The 12,935-nt window shown below is 35.5% G+C and overlaps 1 protein-coding gene across 1 annotated transcript in view; it reads left to right on the top strand.

Annotated features, from left to right (window-relative positions):
- The window catches only part of Ero1a (endoplasmic reticulum oxidoreductase 1 alpha), a 43,264-nt gene that overhangs the window by 24,111 nt on the left and 6,218 nt on the right, over positions 1-12,935 (top strand). Inside the window, exons 7-13 of the mRNA XM_063247752.1 lie at positions 2,666-2,786; positions 4,301-4,351; positions 5,135-5,142; positions 8,280-8,306; positions 8,397-8,489; positions 9,298-9,544; positions 10,170-10,239. Of these exons, the coding sequence (XP_063103822.1) occupies positions 2,666-2,786; positions 4,301-4,351; positions 5,135-5,142; positions 8,280-8,306; positions 8,397-8,489; positions 9,298-9,544; positions 10,170-10,239 (617 nt within the window). The remainder of the gene's footprint in view (positions 1-2,665; positions 2,787-4,300; positions 4,352-5,134; positions 5,143-8,279; positions 8,307-8,396; positions 8,490-9,297; positions 9,545-10,169; positions 10,240-12,935) is intronic.

The following is a 12,935-nucleotide window of genomic DNA, read 5'->3' as shown; positions in this document are numbered from 1 at the left end:
GTTCCTTAATAGGAAACATGACCATGTTTGGGCATATACATATCTGAAATGTCAAATTTCTATTTTAAAAATCTGAAGACTGAAAATGCATTATTTCTCCCCCTAAGTAAAATATAAACTCATTTAATTGTGAATATTCAAATAGGCATTTCATAGCAGAAATAATTTCCTCCTCCCCTGCCCTGGGGAGAGTATCAGACCTAGAGCCTTGTGAGTGCTAGGTAAGTGCTCTGTGTTGAGCTACATTCCTAGCTCTATGATATTACTTTAAATTACCAATGTTAACTCTTATTGCTACCTAGAAACCATGCTTTATTTTCAGGCCTCCAAACAGCTATTTCATGTCTTCTCATTGTAGCTGATGACTATTCCTGAGTTACACCCCAGCCCTGTGATTAAAGATTGCTGCCCCACCCCACCAAATATTGCTGCCCAGGTCCTGCAGGGATAAGACTCCATGTATGTTGCATGTCCTGTGTCACCTTTGTAGAGTCTAGAAGTTTTGTGTTCCAAAACACATTTGAGCTCAGTGTGTTGAATGAGACACATACCAAGATTTAGACAAGTATAGGAAGGCATTAAAACATTCTCTCAAATCCCTTACTTCACCGTCTTTTCTACAAGAATTGTTGGCCTTAAACATTGTTGTATATGATGAAACTAAATTTTAATATACAGCAAATATTTTAGGCCTGCAATGTTAGAAAAAAGTTGGTAGCATCTTAATTTCAATTAACGTGGTCTTGTTTTGAAACTACCAACGTGAGCATGAAGAATCAACAGTTCACCTCCTATATCGGGCAGGGTTCAGTGAAATCACTTGCATATTTGCATTCATTTCTCCTGATCAAACAGGGCAGCATCATAGGGAATAAATGATTTACATAGATGTTAGGTGAAGTATAAACGTTTTTGTCTTATGGCAAAATATAGTTATAGTAACTTTTCTTATAAAGTTTGAAATAAAATATTTGTCATAAGTAAAATTATGAGGCAACAAATATTTTCTGTAATTAGGTAGATTATTAAAAATTTAATCATTTCTTACTAGTTTTTTGTATGGGATGCTGAGCATTATTTATATATCTTAAAAATTGGGATTTTAAAATTCAATTTATTATAATTTTTTATATTGGGCAATTGCTTTTAGTATACATTGGAATAAACAGTTATCCATCCCTGAACTAGACGATACCATGCTCATTTGTTTCTTGAAGTTGTTAATGGCTTTTTCTGGGTATTTTAGTGGCTGTTTTTGTGTTAGGCTCAGTCAGTTCTAGCTGCTATCATTGTGCTGCTTCTGGAAGCAACTTTCCCCCTAATTTATGCCCAATACACCGTGGCCCTTGGGATAGAAATAGCCCAGGTCGATTTTTTTTTGTTTGTTTGTTTTTTTGTTTGAGAATAAGAACTAGGTATTGTTGAAAACTTGATACTCTCTCTCTCCTATGCTGGGGATCAAATCCAGGCCTCACATGTGCAGGGCAGTAGCACTGGGCCACACCCTCTGCCCCTTTGATGGACTGTCTTGTATAGATCCATGAGCTCTGATTTTTGTCATTGATTTTAGTTGTTCGTGGGCCATTTTGGCTCCTTTTATTTGTCCATTCATATTGGTAAAGTTTATAGGTGAGTAGGACATTGCTGTGCTATTAAATAATTTCCCAAAGCCAGTGGAGGACCAGGGTTGTTGTCCTTGAAGTCATATCACACAGTATGGTAAATTACGAATAGGTAGCAGAACCTGGACCCCAGCCAAGGCACTCTGCCTCCAGGGTCTGTGTTCTAACTTTTCTGCTACCTTGGGCATTTAAATTGCTTTTATCTTCCATTTTATAAATAATTCTAACAGTAAATCACTCTGCACATAACTTTTGCATTTTAGTATTGCATTTTTAGAACAGCTTGGTTGGGGGATTCTGATGGTCGACAGCTGAGAAAAAAGTACTTGGAAAAAAGTAGCATATGGCACTAATGCTGCCCCATAATCTTAGTTCCTGATGAGCTGCTCTGGTTATGTGGAAAAATGCATATTATATTCATTGTCTGGAGGGCCTGGGAAGATGGAGTTGCATGTTTCATGAGTTCTGAAGTGCATGCATTCCAGCTGGGCAAGTGGCACATGTCTGTAATCCCAGCACTGTGGGATTACATCCTGGGCAGTTAGGCAGGTTAGCTTAATAAATAATAAAGGGTTGTGGCTGTAGCTCAGTGAGGTCCAATCTCCAGTACCTGCCTCCTCCCCAATTACCATATTCCTCTTTTTTTTTACCGTTCCTTTAAACCAGAATCTTTTTGTAACCACTGTGTACAGTTAAGATAGCTATTTATTTTTTTCTTTTTCTCTTGAAAAGTTTTTATTTCCCTGATATAACTTTTGTGAAGCCTTAGAACCAAGGCTTGTATACTTTTTTTCCTGTACTGGGGGTTGAACCCTGGACTGGACTTGCACATGTTCATCAAGTGTTCTCCCACTGAGCTACATCGCTGCACTTTTTGATTGTGAGACAAAGTCTCACTAAACTGCCCTTGCTGGCCTTAAACTGGCGGTCCTCCTGCTTCAGCCTCTTGAGTAGGTGAGATTATAGGTGTACAGCACTGTGCCTGAATACTAGCTTTTAAAGATAAAGATAAAAAAGATTGAATAAAACATTGTGTTTTACAGATATACAGTCCCCTGATGCTGAATATGTAGATCTGCTCCTTAATCCCGAGCGCTACACAGGTTACAAGGGGCCAGATGCGTGGAAGATATGGAATGTCATCTACGAAGAAAACTGTTTTAAGTATGTGTCATTTTCATTTAAAAATTCTTGTAAGACAGGATTTCTCTTTATAAATAAGCAAAATCATAATGACTTAAAATTCATCTTTTTTGAAAAGACATAGACTAGTTCTAGACCTTTATGGGAATACAGTGGGTACTTGACTGAATAAATAGTCTCGTTTTGTAGATGAAGTAACCTAGATCTGCGGAGATCGCTTCACTTCCCAAGGCCAGGTAATTAGTGGCAGAGGACAAATAGAATTCACACCACTTTTTCTTTTTGTTGCTATGTGCTGTCGTTTCTGTGGCTGAGTTATTTCAATCTGCTTTAACATTAAAGTTAAATTGCCTTCAGAGAATAGAATAAAATGAAATAAAAGGTCACCTCGCCTTGCACTGACCGAGTGCCTGGCATTGTGTTCTGCATGTTATAGGCCTTTCCTCCTGTGGTTCTTAGTGACCGGCTTAGTCATCACCATGTTACAGGTGGGAGTCTGCGACGTGGGGAAGTGAAGTTAATTCATTCGGGGTGACAGGTCTAGGAAGGGGAAAGGCCCACTCTATACTCCTAACCTCTGCAGTGGAAGCGGTCGCTGAGTGATTGAGGGGTGCCTTGGATTATTCACTTTATTGGTACCAGGAATTGAACTCACGACTGCCTGCTTGCAAGGCAGGTGCTTATGCCGCTGAGCTAAATCCCCAGCCCCAAAGCATTTGTTAGATTTACATTAGTTTTATAATTATTTTCTTATTCATATCCTGATTTCCATATTTTTAAATTTAAGTAATATTATGTTAAACACTAACTTACATTTATTGTGCTAAAATATAGCTTTTTTCTTGAAATGTCTCATTATGCAAATTTTTAAAACTTAAATTATGAACATTGAAATAATCCCTGTAGTTTAGTAATAATACTAATAATGGGGGTTTTTTTTGGTGGGGGGAAGGATTTAAAGGTACTTTAGTAACATATTAATTCTCCAGAACACTTTTGGCTGTTTTTTTCTATTATGAAAACCTTTTATTCAAATCATAATGAATTTGATGGCCACAGGGCCAACCGATGTGTTTAAGATTACATAAGTATAAAATAACCTATCCACAGTATTTTTCACTGTTGAGTTTTAATGCTTATATTAGAATGTTTATATTTTTGGTTGTCTTTCAGTTGTGTATTCTTTATGGTGTACACACATACATATGGATAACATGTATTAAAACATATTAGTAACTAGTGGAGGAGAGCTTGACTGCTGATTTTTCTTTTGTTTGAAGAAGATGTGATTAGGAAATGACTTGATGGCTGCTATAACGGGATAGATCAGGAGATGTTAGTACTAAAATAATAGCCAGTAATTTCTAATGCAATTAGAGAAAATTAAATATTTTATAGTCCCAATAAACCATTTGACTTTGGATATAGTCATTAAATAACTTCCTGAGATAATAATTGTCTTACGTAAATAATTATAACATGACTGGTAACATATTTGCATTTTATACAGTACTTTTAATTATTTTGTTTTCTAGGCCACAGACAATTAAAAGGCCTTTAAATCCTCTGGCTTCTAGTCAAGGTGAGTTAGTTACCTGCATTGTTACGCTATTTATCAACTGTGGACTTTGGGTAGAAGGAAAGGGAAGCCAAGATAAATGGCAAGAACCACAGCCCCGTGTCCATAGAAGATAAGCCCTACCCTGCAAAGCTGTATTTATACAGTAGGTGTGTTGTTGTACTGAAGTTCATGGTATTGGACTAATGTAAGATGAAGATTGGAATATACACTATTCTGTGTACTTTTGTATACACACTTACTGGTGTGTTCACTGATTTCAGTTTTTACTCATCTTCCAGATAAGTGAATATCCAAAACTCAAGATTTCCCCAAAACTTGATACTATAGATTTCATATATTGCGAGTCTGACTTCAAATTCACATTACATTTATTCCTCATTAGCATTTTTATCTTTCCCTCCACTCAAGGTCCGGCCCAATGCAGCCCTTTCCACAACTTTCCCTGGTCCTTGTGAAGTCACTTAATAACATGTTTGTACTCTCACCCAACCTTCTTTTATTGGATATTATTATTGTTACTTATATACCTACTATGCTACCCTAGGATTCCGGGTATATGGGCAGCGTTTATCTCTTCTGTCCGTTTCTGTAGAACCTGATGCATTTATATGGAGAAGTGTTTTAGGTAAATCATCAGAGATTGCTGTGCTCAGTGAATGATCTTGTCTACAACAGTGGGAGTCACTTGTTCTTTCCACAAGTGATGACTCATTGGGTACTTGTGTTAGCCACTGTGAAGGTGACAGAGAGTGTACAACTGAAAACCCCAGATCCCGCCTCATCATAGGCACCGTGGTTTGCTGAATGTGTAGTTTCAGTGATGGTCACCTTGAGTAGGAAATATATATCCCTGTTCTCTTTTAACGTGTGCTTACCGATAAATCTTTGCTGTGCTTTTAGCAAATGTTACACTGTTTAAAATTAATTTGAAAAGATGCTGATCTCACACGGTCAATAAATATAAATTTTTCCTGTAAAGCTGTGAGGTTGCATCATTCTCTAAATGTTGACTGACTTAGATTAGGAAAGCCTTTTAAAGAAGGCTTTTGGGTTTACACAGTCACATACAGTCAGTAAGTGGAAGCTATTGATTTAATATCAGATGAAATGCAAATTCATAAATAAGTGATGGTCTTTACTGTGAACTCACATATGGCTTGATAAATTAACAGCCCTGACTTACATTAAAAATAAATGGGAACTGGGTGTGGTGGCTCATGCGTATAATACTAGCGCTCTGGGAAGCTGAGGCAGGAGGATCACAAGCTTGAGCCCAACCTGGGCAACTTGCTGAGACCATCTCAAAATTAAAAGCAAAAAAAGGGCTGGTAATATAGCTTCGTGAGAAGGACCTGGGTTTAATTCCCAGTACTACAGGGAGAAAAATTAACAAGATAAATGACAATAGTTTAAATGTTTATCATCAGGGAACTGGTTAAGTGATTTATGTAAAGCTACAGAGTAGAATAAGCCATAACAACTGTTGCCATAAATTTGTATTCATTTAGATAAAAATGATTAATAGCACTGAGTAGCACACTGAGGCAGAGAAGGAAGAATCCAAGCAACATGTGTGACACAGTTTTATTAGAGCATTATCAATACAACCTTCAAATATCTATACACAAAGGAAAAGGACATTTAACAAAATATAAATGGTATTTATCTTAGAGTGGAGTTATGGATAACTTTTTATCTGTCTTTTTTGTAAACGTGTATTTGTAGAAATATATGTTTATAATGATGGCATTAAAGAAAAATGAACAAAATGAAGATAATCTTTCAATCATAAATAAGCAGCTACATACGAACTGCTACATTATATGTGTGTGTGTGTGTTTGTTTGTTGCGTGTAATTCTAATCTTAACATCTTTCAAACCATTCCTAAAGTTAAATCTTATAATGTCAGTCTGGAGATTTCACAGCAGTGAGGTAAATCTTTAACAGAAATTATGTTGTAGCTTTAGGACAATAACTGTAGAAAGAGTCTCTGGCAGCCAAATAAACACAAGTCCTGAAGATATTTAAGAAAGTATCTGTCAGGTGCTGGACTAGATTTCTTCCTTTCGTCAGGCATAGTGAATCTTGGCGAGCCGAAGCTCCTGGTGGCCCCCTGGACATGGTCAGTCTCTTCCCCCAGTAGCACTCCTGTCAGCGCTAGACAGTGCAGTCCTGAGCGTCCCCTGCAGACTTGGATGGAGGGCTAATAAACTGAAATGACTCATGTTTAGAAAGTCTCATTTTTATGGAAGTGTACCTTTACAAAAGGGGCAGATACAAGTTTATAATAATAAATACTTTGTTTTGTTCTGCTTTTCAGGAAAAAACAAAGGTAAGTATAACTTTTTTCTCATATTTTACACATGTAATTGCTTATACATTAGGATTTTTATTTTATTTTATTTTATTTTTGTGGTACGGGGGTCGAACTCATAGCCTTGTGCTTGGCAGGCAAGGTGCTTACTCCACTGAGCTAAATCCGCAGCCCTAGGATATTTATTTTAAAGAAAAACTATTTTTTCTTCCCACTTTTGAGACTCAAAAGAACTGAAGTTTTATTTCTTTGTAATTCTTGAGGTAATATGACAGGTGAAGGAAAAATGACTGGGTCCTTTTTAGCTTTTTGTCTGGTTTATGATCTTTTATGTATTTAAGGTAGATTCCTTTGTCATGTTTGCAACATGCAGTATGTGTTTTATCTAGTTTGGTGTTTGAATTTTGCTTTTGTGTTTTTTGTTTTTTGGTTTTTTTTGGCTGGGTAGGGGGTAGCACCGGGGATTGAATTTACAATCTTACACCTGCCAGACAGGTGCTTATGCTGCTGAGCTAAATCTCCAGCCCCCTGCATTTTGCTTTTGCATAAAATTTCCTATAGTTATTTTAAATTTGTATACAGTCTGATTTGTTGCTTATGCCCTTTGTCATTGCTTGTACCATTTTTATGCTTGGTTGGGATTTACTTTTAGTATTGTTGTAAGCAACTATAGTAAAAATAGTATTTACTGTAGTGAATAAAATAATGCAGTATTTATATAGCAAATAAAAATGCATCTTTGCCTAGTTATGGTTTCTTACATATTTTATATATTCCAAACAAAACATTTTCTTGTACATGCAGAATTGTTATATTCTAAATTTTTGTCATTTTCATAGTTGTTATTTTACCATGTTAACTACACCATATTATGTGGTATTCTATCCTATTAACTTAGACAATACTGTACATTTTTATTTAGATGTTTAAATTGTAGTATAATCGGGCTGGGGATTAAGCTCAGCGGCATAAGCGCCTGCCTTGCAATCGCACAGTCGTGAGTTTGATAAAATAAAAAAGATGTAATATAATCATCTTTCTAAAATTTTTTGCTATCCTTATTTTTAGTTACTTCCAGTTCTAAAAACAATTTTGAAGTCTATTAAAACTGATCTTATTAGGGCTTACAATGTAAGAGAGAATCAATTTCTGTAACAATTCTATAAATTGCTCTTTTGAAATAGTGAATGGGATGAAATACAATCTGCCGTGTAGAAATAATATGCCTCTAATGCTATTTTATAATTTTTATTTTTTCTGATTTAAAAAGCATATAATGAGTCTTTAATTTTCGTAGCATGAACTGCTCCCTAGGCTGAGTATTTTCCCATTTTTGAGTGCCTTACTGTTTAAATTCTCTATGTTGGCACTATGGAACACTTCGAGCCCCTGGCTGCCACAGGCAGCGCCAAGGCCACTCCCAGTGTGCGCGCAGATGGCGCTTAGCTGCGTCTGTATCATTTCTTGGCTTCTTCCTTTGAAGAAACTGCACATCAGATTGGAACCTTTAGGTTAAGTAATCTTTAAAATATTGGGATAGATTTTCTGTAATGTAGCTTAACACTTTGGAAAACTTCTTGGCATTTTTATGAACTTGTGACTTATTTTTCCTTTCAGAGAACACATTTTACAGTTGGCTAGAAGGTAATTAGAAATGTTTTTCACTTTTAAAATCATGAAATTAATCTACAAGATTTACATATGAAATTTTATTTCTAAATCATTGACTTTCAGGCCTCTGTGTTGAAAAAAGAGCATTTTACAGACTTATATCTGGCTTACATGCAAGCATTAATGTGCATTTGAGTGCAAGGTATCTTTTACAAGGTAGGTGGTGTTTACTTTTATTTACCTCTTCACACTTATTTTCAGGCATTCTTAAATCCGTCGTGGTGTTTATCTGAATGGGGAAAGACAGAGCTCCCTGAATATTAGGCTGTAAAAACCCTTTCTTAAATGGTAGTAATCAGGAATATGAGAACTGTAGATACAGTTGAATAGCTCAGCATATTATTAATTCCTTACCTTCTTTTAAGCAATTGCTTAAAATGACACTTTGGAAATGTTATTTTCTTTTGATATGGGAATTAAACCAGCTCCTAACAGCAGTTTGTTATTAGTTATGACATCAGAGCCTAAGTGCTAGCTTAGGGGAAGCATTTTCTGCTGTTCTTTATGCTTCAGGAATACTGTTGATAAATGAGGCCATGCTTAATTTTCATCTATAAATATGTCTTCTGAGAATTAGAGGATTCTGCTTCTTGGGAACAAAAGAACAACTTTGATTTGAAATAATCCTTTAAACTTGTTAATAATTTCAAATAGTAATTTTTCATTTGTAGACTTTGATTTTATGAATGTTGATAGTGAGAAATGTGATTTTGATTATAACTTTCTCAGTAAAACAGTGAATTCAGTTTTGCTTTTAAGGCTGAGTTCTAGAAGATAAAAATATTAATACAGAATTTTTAAAAAGTAAATTATAAAAGCCAATTTTCTTGGAGATAACACACACACATACAAAATAAAATTAACGTCTATAAGTATAAATAACCTAATATAATAAAATAAAAATTTAAGTAAAAATTTAAGGAAATTGAAGTAAAATTTAGTTTTTAATTTTTTTTCTTCCTAGATACCTGGCTGGAAACAAAGTGGGGACACAACATTACAGAGTTTCAGCAGCGGTTTGATGCGATTCTGACTGAAGGAGAGGGCCCAAGAAGGCTTAAGAACTTGTATTTTCTCTATTTAATTGAATTAAGGGCTTTATCTAAAGTGTTACCATTTTTTGAGCGCCCAGATTTTCAGCTTTTCACTGGAAATAAAATTCAGGATGGAGAAAACAAAATGTTACTTCTTGAAATACTTCATGAAATCAAGTAAGTTATATTACACCTTACACATTAATAGATGTAGCATCTAGATGGTATCTGAAATCAAATTTTTAGTGTTGAGGATTTAGCTCAGTGGCACAAGCATCCACCTGGCTTGTGCAAAGTCATGAGTTTGAACCTGGGCACCAAAAAAAAAAAACCCTTAAATATTTATGTAGAAAAAGGAAAACTATTTGAAAATAATTAAAAGTGAGTTCTGCTCATGGAACTTTCAGGGTTCAGTTTTGTTTTTATTTTGATCCATATACCAAAAATACACATTTTTAACTTTTCAGGAGACTTTTTTTTTTTTTTAATGGGAGATTGAACTCATGACCTCACCCTTACCAGGCAGGCGCTTATGCCACTGGGCTAAATCCCCAGCCCAGGAGACATATTTTTAGTATGTGACACTTGCATTATTTCTTTATTTAGGTGAACAGATTGAGTTTGGGGCTAAACCTCTACTATGTTGTGCAGTTAGCATTTATTTGAGAAAATAATTTGTTTGCATCAAATGGTTTTAACTGTTTTCTGCTCTGTATTATTTACCATTAGCCAGCAAAATATTGTATTAGCAGAGCTTTTAATATTTATAATGCACAAAAATATTTTTTTTCCTAAAATGTAGGTCATTTCCTTTGCATTTTGATGAGAACTCACTTTTTGCTGGGGATAAAAAAGAAGCCCAAAAACTAAAGGTAATTATTTTAACTTAATTATTAGATATAAACTGATTAATACAATGCAGCTATATATATAAATTCATGTGTTTCTCATAAGAGGGAGTATGCATTATGTTCAAGAATATATCTTATGTTTGTATTATGTTCAAGATAACAGCTAGACACCTAGGGTGGAGCTCCATGGTAGACACCTACTTAGCACGCTTGAAGCCATGGGTTTGTCCTCAGCACCAAGAAAAAAAAATCTTAAAAGCAAAGCAAAACAAAAATTCCTACAACACAAAATAATAAGCTGTGTATTACTGTGTCCTGTGTAGATGGCTTTCACATTGATGGCTTTATGAATAAATAGTGTTTATAAATTAGAACATAAGTGGCAGTATTAGCCTGCCCTGTTGCTGGAGAAATTTCTGAAAATGGCATTGGTTAAATTAAAAGATGGCGTCTCTGAGGAGCAGGTGCTGAGAGGCGTTTTGCCAGCCAGTTTACACCCCGAGAGTTAGAGGCAGTCCCGATGACAGCACGTGGCTGTGGGGAGGACGGGCCTGATGAGGACAGACCTGATGCCTCACTGAGTGGAGGGGTCTGGTCATTGCTGGCGTAAGAGGGGTCTGACCTCAGCTAAGACTAGTGAGTACAGTTGCCGCCAGATGCTATAAAGATAAAATATTCTTAGGAAGACTGATTGAACACTGTGTGTGGAATGTGGTATTTGCCATTAGAGGGAGACACACCTCTTGCCCTTGAGATTTCGAGATTATTTGGGAAGCTGAGTAAAATTATATTACTGTTGTCTTTACCAGACTATTGGTCAGTAAAGGGAATAGGCCCTTACTACCATGGGCTTGATCTGATTTTATTGGAATATTTATAACTATCTTCTTCTTATTCTTGGTTTCTTTCCGTGATGAAGAAATTGATTTTAGGCAGCCTGCCTAAAAGAAAGAGCTGTTAGGTAATAGTTATTCCTGCCCTCTCATCTATCTCCTACTTAAAGCATTTTTGCTATAAAAACATACCTCAGTGCTTATATAATCTCCCAAACAGCTTCCAGGAACTGGAAAGTGAGGGGGAAGATGTTGCAATAAGACTTATTTTTTGCCTACTATTTTCAATATGTGCCTTATTTTTAGTTCACTTGCTGGTTTATTGGAGAGTGTTTTGGTATAAGCCCTTTTTAGATCTTGCAAATTAGAAATATTTCTCACAATGTTTTAATTTGATCAAAACTCCCAAGTGCTTAGCTTTGATGTTCTATGAAGTTTATGCAGTCTTTATCTGACAGAATTTTTCTGAACCTAATTTTAGAGAAAAGAAGTTAAAAAAAAAAGCACATGAACATCAGAGATTTCCTTTTTTTGTGTCTAAAAGTACTTTGTGGTAAACATCATTGATTTGAACAGTCATATTTATAAACTCATTTAAAAAATCTAATTGTAATTTCTTTATACTCAATATATGACTAGAAATAGAGGATTTACCTGAGAGAGATGTATAGTGTTCAGTTAAAAATAGAGTAGGGTCTTGCTTGAAGACGTACAAAGACATTTGAAAATTTGGATGAGACTGGCCAGTTGATTTCTCTGAGTATAGATCACAGGATATAACCACAGTACATTTCATTATTGTGCCAAATAACCATAGTAAAAATAACTGAAAAGCTGGCTGTGGTTATACACACCTGTTGTCCCAGCCGCTCCAGAGGCTGAGGTAGAGGCGTTCGCTTGAGCCCAGGAGTTTGAGGTGAACATGAGCGACAGTGTGGGACCTCATTTCTTTATAATAGAAAAATAAAATGGTGACCTAAAACTACATCTGTACAAGGAGAATCTGTCAGTCTGTTAGGTTCTGTTTATTTTGAGGATCCTAAATTTTCTGAGATAACCAAGATAAACTCAGGTTATTTACTGTAATTGTTATTTATGGGAGTTGGGGATTTTCTCCAGTTCTCATAATGTAGCCCATTTGGTTCCAGCCTATTATGGTCACTCAGGCAGAAGATGGATGCTATTTTTGCACTAGTTTGAATTTTACAGTGTTGACCAGGCTGCTGAAAGCAAGCATACGTGCTTTCTATACATGGCATGTAAAGATTGACCCAAGAACTGCCACCCTCAGAGGACTGAATTACCATGGATCTGAATACTGAATTAGACAGTGTATGAAACAAGCGTGATCTTCTAGAACTCAGGCATTCAGCCTTTACAAGTGTTAGAATCTCTTAACGTCAAACACTTTTAAAGCTTTTCCCCATGAGTATATTTTTAGTATCTATTGATCGTGAAAATATATAATTGCCCAAAAGCCACTATGCAGTCGGTAATAGCTTAAAGTAAAAGTTGTATTTTATTGCTCATTTATATTCATTTGGATATTTATAGATCCTATGTGGGAAGTATTTATTCTATCTCTATGTAATCTTAATATGGATTTTGTAGACTTAACAACAGCTATTAAATACTCTAGAGGTCTGTATAGCTTGCAGGATGCGGACATGTGCTTTATAGTCACCTTATTACCGTTTGAAGTGTGATTTTTCTTTAAGCCGAGGTCAAAACACTAGTTTAAAGGACACCTTAAATCATGACATCTATCTGGAATAATAATGGATAGTGTTTTTGAATAGTAGACTTCAAATTAGATTATTTTTTACTGAACAGCACAGCGAATATTAATATGTGGAAACAATATTTATAGTTTGGGATTTCTGT

Source organism: Cavia porcellus, unplaced genomic scaffold (genome assembly GCF_034190915.1).
Source record: "Cavia porcellus strain 051 isolate PalLab524CR breed Dunkin Hartley unplaced genomic scaffold, mCavPor4.1 scaffold_1, whole genome shotgun sequence".
NCBI classification, from domain to species: domain Eukaryota; kingdom Metazoa; phylum Chordata; class Mammalia; order Rodentia; family Caviidae; genus Cavia; species Cavia porcellus.
Note: the sequence above shows the minus strand (reverse complement) of the source record. Positions and strands in the feature narration are given on the sequence as shown.